Source organism: Etheostoma cragini, chromosome 8 (genome assembly GCF_013103735.1).
Source record: "Etheostoma cragini isolate CJK2018 chromosome 8, CSU_Ecrag_1.0, whole genome shotgun sequence".
NCBI classification, from domain to species: domain Eukaryota; kingdom Metazoa; phylum Chordata; class Actinopteri; order Perciformes; family Percidae; genus Etheostoma; species Etheostoma cragini.
Window position 1 is genome coordinate 2634114 of NC_048414.1, and position 12647 is coordinate 2646760.

Here is a 12647-nt window from a genome sequence, read left to right on the forward strand (position 1 = left end):
ACAGACTCTTGTGATTGGTTCTCGTCCGAAGAAGTGTGTCCAGATGTGTTTGTGTTGTCGTGTGCTGAGCGGCGGCGGCGGCGGCGGCGGCGGCGGCGGCGGCGGCGGCGGCGGCGGCGGCGGCTGCAGGCCCACAAAGACTGACATTTCCTTCTTTATTCTAATAGACATGAACTCTGCATTTGTTGTTTAGGTGAAGAGTGTTTGTGAGGTGATCGATCAATTATCAGTTTCTGATGTGTAAATATATCGATGTTGGTGTTCAGACGTAGTCGGAGCTCGTTTAAATCCCAGCTGACGGGGACGAGGTCGGGGTAGTTTTGTGTCAACGTGTAAGACTGAGGTGTTTAGTGTCAGTCCGCTTTAATCGGGTGGGGGGGGGGGGTCCTTACAGGAATGTGTGTTTAGACAGAAAGGTTTCCGAGTAAATGTCTTTGGATTTTATTCTAGCGTTTTTGTAATGTTTGAGCTTGTTGTCGTTTCTTAAGATGTCAAGCGGAGGGTCATTAAAAGTTTGGAAAAACAACAACAACTTCCCGAGCAGGTTGTTTGTGACGCAGCTTCACGTCGGACAAGAAGAAGAAAACGTCAAACGTACGAGTCCTCTCGACGTGCTGAAGCTCCGCCTCCTTCCTGGTGAACGTATGACATCATCAGGCTCCGCCTTTCAGGCTCCACCTTATTTTATTACATCATACAACAGTCATAAAAAGTCCCACACGTTTGGGTTTTTAGACACAACTTTTCAGAAAGTCAATACAAAACATCCATGAAATATTAAACAAATTAAATAACATAAAGATGAAAGTCCTTGTTTTACTCACAAAGGAGTTTTTCCAACTTTCTAAACGTGTTTTATCATCATTTTACACAGAAAAAGTATTTCCAGATGTGAGTTCCATTAGAAAAAGTTGTTATAGAATACAATATTTAAAGTTGTAATACTTTTGAGAGTAAAGACAAGAATATTTGGTAATTTTTAAGTTGTTTAATTCATAATTTCAACACCAATTAGCTTTTTTTATTTTCAATGCAAAAGATATAAAGTTTTTATAATTTACTGTGATTTTGTCGGAATAAAGGGGTGACAAAGTCATACATCAAGAAAAACGTTATAAAATTACAAAAAAATTAAAGTTTAAAGAAAAACGTTTAAATATTTTCAGAATAAAATAACATTAGAATTTTAAAAACATAGCCTGTAATATATTTAAAAAAAAAAAAGTAATCTAATGAGCAACCATTTCACAAGAAAGGAAAAAGGCTTTATTTTATTCAGGAATTGCTAAAACAGTCACATCACCTAATCCAACCTAACAGGTTGTCAGGCTGAATGAGGCTCAACGGTTGGCCAGTGGACCAGTTTTGGAGTCGGGATGAAAAGGCTGTGAGGTCATATCCTCGTTTTAAAGCGATCCCTTTTCCTCTGATGTGAGGCGGTGGACAAATGTACTTAAAGTATGAAAAAGGTTCTCATTGTGCAGGATAATGTTCCCCTGTCAGGGTTTTCTTCTTCTCTGGTGTTTCTGGATCAAAATCCCTGCTGCAGTAATGTGTATGTTGTATTTTCCTGCTGTAGATGTTTATGGTTGTGCTCATTTTAACTCATTCATGTACTTTTGGGTAGTTTAATCTACCGCATTGCATCATATTCTATATATAACCTTTCATGGTGTCAGAAGAACAGCCCAAACTGAAGATTATAATGAAGAAGGGTTTTATTACAGGACTGTTAGAATAGACTCATTTAGTTTGAGCGACTTGATCCTATTAAACTGCACACTGAATTTCTGATTATTTCTAAGATTAATTTTTAAGGTACACTTAGAATATATCCCTGCCCTCTGCTAGTTTGCAGATTTTAACATATTTAACCCTCGTAGTGTCTTTCTGTCAACCATGCACCTGTTCTCCGGTTTGGTTTGCCTGTTTTATAAAGCAGAAAGCACCCTATAAATGATTACCAAATTCTCTTTTGGGTCAACTTCATGACATATTACCACTAGTTTTACACTTCTTTATAGAATTGAGGGTGAATGCATTGCATTTACATGAAATTACACCTAGTTATTGAGTAAAATATGCAGATATTAGGAATTATCTTGACTAATACTTGAGGTCAGAGATACATATGTTTATGGATGATCACAGATTTTCTCCCTGGCAGACCATTAAAGTAGTGATCATCGATTGGTATTAATGTAACTTTGATTGAATAGATCTGACATAGAAACTTAGAAAACTGGTCAAATTTGACCCGAGGACAACAGGAGGGTTAATGTGGAAAAAGACAACTTCTATGCTCCATTTTTGCAGCCAAGAATAAAATATGAATCTGCTGAAAGAGAAGAACTGCATCATCCATTCACATCAACCTCTTTTATACGTTCATATGTTTTAGATGTGTCATGCAGCAGCTTCCCCTGCTGGATAAAACTTACCACAACGTGCTACTGCAGACAACACCCACAGAGGTAAGTATTACAAAGATTCCTAATGCCTGACATGAAAAAAGCAATAAAATCTATCCGTTATAACGATGTGATGTATATTACATGGTGCACGCGTCATACTAACGTATCATGATGTCCATATAACTCATGTCAAGGCAGCTTAATTTATTCACCACATTCCAGCGATAAAGCAATCTATTAAGGGGAGACACTACAAGAAAAAACAATATTTCAAGTTTGTGGTTTTGTGCTACTTTGCGTCCATTGATCTCCTTTCAGACTGGTGCAAAAAGCATCCAAAATACACATTGCGACACTTTTTTACGACACTATCCATTTGCGAGTGTAGATTTGTTGTGTATAAATGTTAGGATTAGAAAATAACTCGTTTGCATATTTAACCAGATAAAGCCAATTGTGGTTCTTTGAAACTGGGGTGTTAATTAGACTTTCTCATAAATAATTACAAAAAAATGACACTGATTGATCACTTTGCATATTATTATTTTTTTAATCATTTTTGATACATCTGGCTTTTGTTGCAATTAATATCTCACAGCATGTTTTTTTTAAACTAACGACTATAAACTAAGTTAGGAAATATTAATTAATTACACATTGCATAAGTTCACTTAATGTTCCTATTAAAGTATCGGAACTATTTTAATGTTTTTCTTACCTTAACGTCTTTAAATTTGGCAAACATTTTCTAGCAAAAACCACATTTGGATCATGATTTACAACCTCCATTTTGGCTCAGATGAAGGTGGATGAGTGTTTGTCCCTTAGTGGATCATCTGTGTATCTGATTGTATACAATAGTTTTTTGGGGGAATACAATATCACACTGATGATGTTGGTCTCCAAAACACGTGTATCAAATATGGCAGAAAACTTGTGAAAGCCTACAATAAATAATTGTCCTAATTTAAATAATCAACTTTGGAAGTTTCAGTTCGTGTTTGTGCAGCTTTTGCTGAGTTATAACGATCACGTTAAAATAAAATAATTTCTGAATTTCATAAACATAAATAAAAAAAAACAGAAAATGTAAAAGAAATGTAAGTAACCCCTTTCTGTTTTACTTGAACTAACTGTTGGACGCTGGACGGGGCAAGGAGAGCCGATTGGTCAGCGGATAGGACCTGAACCAATCAGGTTCCGCTGCCTCCCGAGACCAGGGACGCCGGGCCAATCATAGCGCGCAAATGCCAATTTAGGGCGGAGCTTGTCCAGAATGGCAGTTAGACTCGATGTCTTGGCACCGCCCACAAAGTTGGCGCTGAGAGTCTTCTATTACGTCCGCTGAGTAGCTTTAAAACCGGCCGGTTTAGAAGCAGAGAGCACATTCGTTTCCAGCCACACATTGAATCATGAGCGGAAGAGGAAAGGGCGGGAAAGGTCTCGGTAAAGGGGGCGCTAAGCGTCACCGTAAAGTCCTCCGTGATAACATCCAGGGGATCACCAAGCCCGCAATACGGCGTCTGGCCCGCCGCGGCGGAGTGAAGCGGATCTCCGGTCTGATCTACGAGGAGACCCGCGGTGTGCTGAAGGTCTTCCTGGAGAACGTGATCCGGGACGCCGTCACCTACACCGAGCACGCCAAGAGGAAGACCGTGACCGCCATGGATGTGGTGTACGCTCTGAAGAGGCAGGGCCGCACCCTGTACGGCTTCGGAGGATAAACCGGTTCCACCCGAGACAAACACAACGGCTCTTTTAAGAGCCACCCACTTCTTCTAGAGACGTGTTCTTTTCCCTATAACCAATAACCTAAAGTAATTAGAAGCTGTTAATGATACAATTTCTTATTTACAATGAAGAAAATCAAAGTGCTTCACTAGATTCAACAAAGACTGCTAAACTAGAATAAGATGAGTATGAAAGAAATAGATTTTTAGGGAGACCTGTAGAGTCTAATGACTGTATAAGCATGGACCTAGACTGGGTATGTAATACCCAGTCTAGGTCTAATAATACCAGTAATACCAATAATACCAGTCTAATAAGGTAATTCTTGTCCATTCTCCATAGACAACACATGTGTATATAATTTAAATGGGAGGTGTAACTGACTCAGATTACATCCAATCCATTGTGGGCCAAAACAAAGAGAGCACAGGCCAAACTTGGCCCACTGACCCCAAGCTGGGCAGCCTAAACCAAAAACCCTGTCCCAGAATGCTGTGGACTAGGCAGACCCAGGTCTGGCAGTGCGAGGTCAAGTACTCCTGGTTGGGAATCACTGCAATAGGTGACAGATTTGTAACATGGATCCAATATTAGGTCTACTCCACACACTTTTAATATACTGAATTTATTTAAATTTACTTTGAAAAGTTTGTATCTAATTTTGCGCCCTTTGACCTTGGATATGTTCTTAAGGTAGGCTGACTTTCTTATTGTGTTGATTTTATGTGTCTTGAGGTTGAAATTCAGGAGGACTTAGTTTGTTCTCCTGAAGTCAGTAACCATCTCCTTTCTCGCAGAGGTGTTGAGGACCAGGCTGTCGTCCTGGGCCAGATGTTGAGTCTCTTCATTCCCCACGCCTTCTCACATCTTCCTAAGGTTTGGCTACTGGCAAGACAAGAGTGTACACATCTCTGTGTGTGTGTGTGTGTGTGTGTGTGTGTGTTTGTGTAAACTGCTTCATGTTTCTATTTATCTTTTTTTTAAATTAATTTTCTTGTATTTTTCCATTAACCGGCCCGGGGACTACACGTGGAAAACAGCAATCTGCTAGAACCTGGAACAACACACATTCTCTTGTTGTCCAAGATTAATGTTTTATTGTGCGCTGTCCCTGTCCTGAAATACATAAATTACATACATGCTTATATACATGCATGCATGTATACATACAATGCATGCATACATACATACAACACAGGAAAGCCTGCATGCATGCATACACACATAAAATGCATGCATACATACAATACAGGAATGCCTGCATGCATACAATACATGCATGTATGCATACATACAATGCATACATACATACAATATATACATTCATGCATACATACATACATACAATATATACATGCATACATACAATACATACATACAATATATACATGCATGCATACATACAATATATACATGCATGCATACATACAATACATACATGCATGCATGCATACAACACAAGCATGCATACATGCATGCCTACAGTCATTCCTACATTGTCTGAAACCAGCCTGACTACTGTGGTGTTAATGATGGAGGTGGAGAGCAGACGGCTCAGCACGCGCTGTGAGGAGGAGGCTTCATCTACATTTCTACGTTTTGATATATAAAGAATATCTTTTGCTACCTTCATTCCTTATTCCTCCAGCGTTTCCAAACCCCTGACACAGAAACATTTTAAAACACCGCTGACCCCCCCCCCCCCCCCCCCCCGGTTTGAAACTGCAGGGTTGTTTTGTAGTCTGGACGGGTACACACGGAGACATTTGGAAACTACGATGCACGTCAGTTAATCCTGTTGATTAGGTTTTTACCTTTAGGAAACACCTTGTCGTCGGTGCAGGCAGATGAATCCCTGCTCTCACTTCACGCCATTGTTCTTTCTCCAAAGAATATTGTTTTCACACAGGGTGACGCGACAGTCCCGAACTCCCAAATCCTGCCCTACTTGTCCTGAAAATTAGAGCAAAGTTTCCAGAGCAGTGGACTGGGAAGGGAACTATCCCTGGATCCCTGTGTTTGTTTTATTTGTTTCATAATGACACTTGAGTTCATGATTTTAATGACTTTTTTAATTTGACAGTTGAATTCCTGAATAAAAATCTGGTCCCCATATTGTCATAAAACATCAAACTTTTACAATTTCTTGTTAGGTGAAACTAAGATAATTAACTTGTTTCATATCTGAACAAAATATATCTAAAAAATAATGTTGCTTAAAAGACTACCTTCCTTTTTATATTGTTATCATATTTGACTACAATTGAAAATGTAAAATATATTACTTGGCAAATGTTTTATAATTTAAACATTTCATATTCGTTTACTTTTCCTATAGATTTTGTAATTTGTTGTATAATTAAATGTATATTTACACTATGACATAGACATAGTAGCAACTTTCATAACTGAAGGTTGAACATGTAGGCTGCCCCATGAAATAAATGTGGTGCATTGTTTCAAGGATGTTGCAAAAAACTTGTGTGTTGGCGCATGCTCAGTCTCCATCACAAGCCTCAGCCAATCCTGTGCGCGCAACGGCACATTCTCATTTGCATGATTAGAGTATAAACAAGCGTCCGCAGCGAAGATGAGTCATCCGTTTGAGGAAATCCTTGAGTTAGGTTATCATGCCTGCGGAACCAGTCAAAGCGCCCAAGAAGGGCTCAAAGAAAGCCGTCTCCAAGGCCACCAAGACCGGCAAGAAGAGGCGAAAGTCCAGGAAGGAGAGCTACGCCATCTACGTGTACAAGGTGCTGAAGCAGGTCCACCCCGACACCGGGATCTCCTCCAAGGCCATGGGCATCATGAACTCCTTCGTGAGCGACATCTTTGAGCGCATCGCCGGCGAGGCCTCGCGTCTCGCGCATTACAACAAGCGCTCCACCATCACCTCTCGCGAGATCCAGACCGCCGTGAGGCTGCTGCTGCCCGGGGAGCTGGCCAAGCACGCCGTGTCCGAGGGCACCAAGGCCGTCACCAAGTACACCAGCTCCAAGTAATCAGCCCTGCTGTTACACCAACAACCCAAAGGCTCTTTTAAGAGCCACCCACCCACTCTTTCTTAAGAGCTCCTTTCCTGCTATTACTACTTTTATGTATATAAAGACGTCAATTCTACATGTTTTCATGTTCTCTTTGTAGGTGTAGTGTCACAAGTGTAGATGTGTGATTTTGGTAGTTATAATACAAATTTCTGCGTTACAGTTGTAGCATTAGTTCAATAGAACAAATCATTGAGAGTATAAGGTTGCAGAATGTTTTCAGCCTCAAAAATTGATATTTTCTGTTTTTCATATAATGTGTTTTGGTGACAGGAAACATTACCATAATACTTCGATACTGGGAGGGACTACATCAAAATAGTCTTACATGTACATTTAAAGTAATTGAGAACAGACCTCCCTGTGGGATAGATGGCTCAAAAGCCTTTTATTAGACTCATGGTCCATAAAAACAATAATATAGATCCACAAGACAGACACCAATCAAACCTGTCTATTTCTATTATATTTAAACAATGTTGTACCTTCGTGTAGTTATGAATGGACATGAAAAATATCATGAACCCAAGGGGGGATTGATTTTGGGACCTCCAGAGACAGAAGCCCAATCCTTTGGTCCATACAGCTGCCCAGTCTCCCTCAACTCTAAAGACTCAAGATAACGTACAGCCTGGTCAATAAGTGTTTAAGAACTGAACATGTTGGTTTCATGGAGCTACAGTTGTTGGCGAGAAAATAAATAAAATAAATTATCTGAGAGAAAAAGTCCAAAGTGTTTTCTAGTCTCAGATATTATTGTTTTCTAATTGGCATGTAAACTGTTTCCTCTCAAATAGTTTTTCTTCTCTCAAATCATTTAATTTTCTTTTAATTTAATTAATTGATTAATGAATTCATTTTTCTTGCATCCATAGGGTTTAACCTGAATTAAGATGGTTACCACTGGCAACATACACAAATTTACAAAATTAGACAAAAAGCAGCTCCTACCTTGGGATATTATTAATTTGTAATGTTGTGTACTCTTTGACACTTTATGGTCTGTTCTTTGCACTATTAGCACTTTAACCACTCTCTGCACTTTATATTGTAAACTATGCTCCTGTTTTTGTAAGTTGTTGTCGATGTTTACTGTCTTTATCCTTTGCTCTCTAATGTATGCCATAACATGTATTTTGTAATAAAAACTTCAATAAAGCCTTTTGTAAAAAAAAAAAAAAAAGCAACATACCAAGCATGTGTTGGTAAATGGGAGTTTACCTCACTGAGTACACTTTGCATATCAACCACAGATGTGACAAACGGTCCATTTTCTTCCCCACTGCCGTCCTGCTGCATGTCTACTATAAGATATATATATATATATATATATATATATATATATATATATATATATATATATATATATATATATATATATGAGATATAAGATCATCGGCATGTGGAGCAGAAGACACAAAAGCATTCCTTCTTGTCTACAATAACCGTTCAAGTACAAGTGTTTCACGTTGTCTTTGTGTTTGTCTTTATTGTGATGTACAGATATAAAGCCAGCTGGGACAGATTTGATATTTTGGATTTAGGCCGATGGGCATCATGAACAAATGTAGCCTATACAAACACAATATTGACTTCATTGTACTTTGTTTCTTAATTTCTTCAAAAAACAAATACATAAATGCCGTATAGTTAAAACTAGCTTCACGTTGACGAGCTGCTACAATAATATATAAGAATACACATGTATTAATCGCATAATAATACACATATATGTAATTTACAACTAACTATTCTATACAAAAAAACTATACATAAGCATATAAAGACGAAAATGACTATTTAACGTGACAGTGGTGTTTCTTCAAGATATTACTGAAGAATTATCGATTTTGACAAAACAGTCAAAACAGCAGATTGATTTTAAGTGTTTAATCGAACAAATTGTATCTACACTTCAGTTTTTCGTCTTGTTCTTTCCATCGACAGTTGATAATATTCAGTCTGGTTCTTCCTTTGTTCACCAGCCGCTGTGTGAGTGGTTAACTTTGAATCATTGTTGTCCAATTGGCGATCTGCTAAAAAGCGCGCGCTTTCCGGCCTGAACCAATCAGCGCTGCCCCGGCCCCGGCACTTCCTCTATAAAAGCCGCTGCTCTGCAGTCAGACTGCATCCTTACTGCTGAGAACTCAGAGGTGAACAACCATGGCCAGGACCAAGCAGACCGCCCGTAAGTCCACCGGAGGAAAGGCCCCCCGGAAGCAGCTGGCCACCAAGGCTGCGCGTAAAAGCGCGCCGGCCACCGGCGGCGTGAAGAAGCCTCACCGGTACAGGCCCGGGACAGTGGCCCTGAGGGAGATCCGCCGCTACCAGAAGTCCACCGAGCTCCTGATCCGCAAGCTGCCTTTCCAGCGCCTGGTCCGCGAGATCGCTCAGGACTTCAAGACCGACCTGCGCTTCCAGAGCTCCGCCGTCATGGCGCTGCAGGAGTCCAGCGAGGCCTACCTGGTGGGTCTGTTCGAGGACACCAACCTGTGCGCTATCCACGCCAAGAGGGTCACCATCATGCCCAAAGACATCCAGCTGGCCCGCCGTATCCGCGGAGAGAGGGCTTAAACTGACCTGAGACCCGCCTACAGTAAACAAAACGGCTCTTTTAAGAGCCCCATACAAACCCTATCAGAGCAAAAGATCCTGATCCGTTCTGCAGGTCCCGTGTTTAAATGCAGTGTGTAGCAAAGCTTGTTTGAAGATATTTAAAGTGGCTTATATGTTGCAACTGTGTAGCGGATCTATAATGCAGTTATTGACAACAATGTCAAGCATAATTATAGGAATAAAGAACAAGAGTGTGGCATTATTGGGCGATAAAACGTTTTCCACTTACATGGAAATGTCTCTGTACATGAACAAAGACAAGAGAGCACGTGTGCTAGGTAAAGTGCAATAAAGGTGTTGGTGCTGCATGTTAATGCATGCTCTTACTTTGTTAAGAAGTGCTGCATTCATGATGTTATGTAAAATAAGAACCTTTTTCAGCGTAGTTAAAGGAGATTTCTGGTCAATTGCAACATGTAGCTCTGTTTGTAAATGTGAAATGCTGTTAGAGAGGAAAACCAATCGTGCTCCTTAGTGTTATCCCCATGCTAGAGTTGGCACCCAACAGGGCAGGATTTAAACCTGTTTTTAGTCTCTTTACATGTTCAAAATGTCGTTACAATGGCTACCCATGTGCAGTGATGCCTTCTGAGTGAGCACAGTGAAGCTGACTGCTGTGGATGGGAAAGAAATGCACGAAACTTCTGCTAATTCAGGTGTTGATACTGCAAGAAATGCTTAGGGACCGTCTACAAACTACAACACGAAAGAGACAAATCAATCGGCATATGCTATTTTTTTTATTTTTCATAAGTGCTGTAGTAAAATTGTCCGGATACAAGTTAAAATTGTACGTTTGGAGAGACTACCTTATTAAATTGATAGCCTTAATTTTTTTTAAATCTTTCTTCTGTCGTTTGTAGAAGGTCCCTAAGTACAATAATGGCATTTTTCCACTGCAATGTATCTGCTCGATTTGCCTTTCGTTTTGTTTTTCCATTATGAAAAAAAGTCCCTTGTACTTGCTAACCGGTACTTTTTGTAGTACTACCTCAGTCGAGGTTCCAAGCGAGCTGAGGCGATGCCAAAAGCTGACTGTTAATTACATGTTTAGTGGGTAAAAACCGGTTTAAAAGGGTTAGGGTTAGGGGGCCCTGTGTGAGCCTGTTGGGTGCTAACTTTAGCAGGAGGGTGTAGGCAGCACCGATTGTATTTCGTTGTTCTCTCTACTGACAGACCTCCACTTTATAAACAGAGCTGCACGTTAATCAGCACCAGTTTACTGGTTCCACTTATTAGTTATTCATCATTCTCTATTTCAGAGCTGTTAATTAATGTCCATATTGTGATATAATATACTATTATTACAGCAACCTTTGCACTATGCTCCATAATCGACTCCTGCATACTTCACTGTACTCTTCAGCGCGCTACTGACTCAACCTGTCTGTATTGTTTCTATTTATAGTTTGTATATATTGTTTCTGTATGAGTGAGCGCTTTGGGAGCAACGCAATCCAAAGAAAAATCCCTCGTATGTGTCCTCATACTTGGAAAAATAAAGCTGGTTCTGATAAATTAGCTTAACATTACACGGATTGTTTTTTTACCGTTGGTTGGACCTTGAATAGTGACCATAAAACTATTTATTGGGCACAGAAGGGCATTTTTGATAAGGGCATACGTGCAGTTTAGTGTCCTAAATATCACTGGCCACGCCAAGACCCGCTCTCTACGATGCAGCTCGACCGGTCGGGGTTAGGCATTTGACCTTGAGTGGTCCTTGAGGTTACGTTGGACTGTATTTGGGACATTAAACCACACGTACACCGAGCCTTGCTATAGTAACAGCGAGCTGCACCAATCAGGGATGTCGCTTCCGTGTTTACAATTGTGGGTAGGACACCCTTTAACCCTCAAGGTTGTCCTCGGGTCAAATGGACCAGTTGTCCTATTTCAATGTTCTTTGAAATTCCCCAAAATAACTTTGAATGATTGAGTCCACACAACGCTCTTTGGCAGGTAGGCCTACAGATCTCTACTTTCGTTTACTTTGGATTGTCTTATTCAATTTTATAGCATTGACAAAAATAGTATTGAGTAAAAAAAAAAATTGACATTTTCCAGTCTAATTAGCCATAAACACACTTTTAATTTTAGCCTAAAACTAAATTAATGGATGTTGGATAATCGATTTGTCCTTAATGTCTCCTTTTCTAACTCAAACACCAGGTATAATTTGCTATAAATGAGGTTTATTAACAAAACTAAGTTAAGGTTACAGTGTTGAAAACAATGGCAAATATTGAAGAAAACACACAAGCCACAAGGGTTAAAGTGACTCATTATAAGTCCACTTTAGGCATACCAAGTAATCTATTAACAGCAGTGAGGAAACGGCCTTTAGTTTGAGGTGTGTGGCTCTTAAAAGAACCGTTGTGTTGGTTGAGTCGTTTCCGGGTGTTCACTTCTTCGCGGCCTTCTCGGTCTTCTTGGGCAGCAGGACGGCCTGGATGTTGGGCAGCACGCCGCCCTGAGCGATGGTCACCCCGCCGAGCAGCTTGTTCAGCTCCTCGTCGTTGCGGACGGCCAGCTGCAGGTGACGGGGGATGATCCGGGTCTTCTTGTTGTCGCGAGCGGCGTTACCGGCCAGCTCCAGGATCTCAGCGGTGAGGTACTCGAGCACCGCCGCCAGGTACACCGGAGCCCCGGCACCGACCCGGTGAGCATAGTTGCCCTTCCTCAAGTGTCTGTGGACACGTCCGACCGGGAACTGAAGTCCGGCCCGGGATGACCGGCTCTTGGCCTTGGCTCTGGTCTTACCGACTCCCTTACCGCGTCCAGACATTTTTACGTTGTTTCTCTCGGCGTAAGCGACAGAATGTGCCTGGTCACTGCTGAG

General features: G+C 40.7%; 4 protein-coding genes across 4 annotated transcripts; 3 read left to right on the plus strand and 1 right to left on the minus strand.

Moving 5' to 3' along the window:
* Positions 1–1218: 1218 nt before the first annotated feature.
* Positions 1219–12647, minus strand: LOC117948833 (late histone H2A.L3). Its single transcript, XM_034878703.1, has 4 exons — positions 12131–12647; positions 11967–11972; positions 5641–5645; positions 1219–1229 (listed from the first exon to the last, which is right to left on the minus strand). Exon 1 carries the CDS (start codon positions 12591–12593, stop codon positions 12210–12212), a length of 384 nt encoding a protein of 127 aa, XP_034734594.1. The 5' UTR covers positions 12594–12647; the 3' UTR covers positions 1219–1229; positions 5641–5645; positions 11967–11972; positions 12131–12209.
* Positions 3819–4184, plus strand: LOC117948836 (histone H4). The gene has a single exon (XM_034878705.1). The coding sequence runs from the start codon at positions 3827–3829 to the stop codon at positions 4136–4138; it is 312 nt and encodes a 103-aa protein (XP_034734596.1). The 5' UTR covers positions 3819–3826; the 3' UTR covers positions 4139–4184.
* LOC117948834 (histone H2B 5-like) lies at positions 6749–7196 on the plus strand. The gene has a single exon (XM_034878704.1). The coding sequence runs from the start codon at positions 6776–6778 to the stop codon at positions 7145–7147; it is 372 nt and encodes a 123-aa protein (XP_034734595.1). The 5' UTR covers positions 6749–6775; the 3' UTR covers positions 7148–7196.
* Positions 9327–9812, plus strand: LOC117948832 (histone H3-like). The gene has a single exon (XM_034878702.1). The coding sequence runs from the start codon at positions 9353–9355 to the stop codon at positions 9761–9763; it is 411 nt and encodes a 136-aa protein (XP_034734593.1). The 5' UTR covers positions 9327–9352; the 3' UTR covers positions 9764–9812.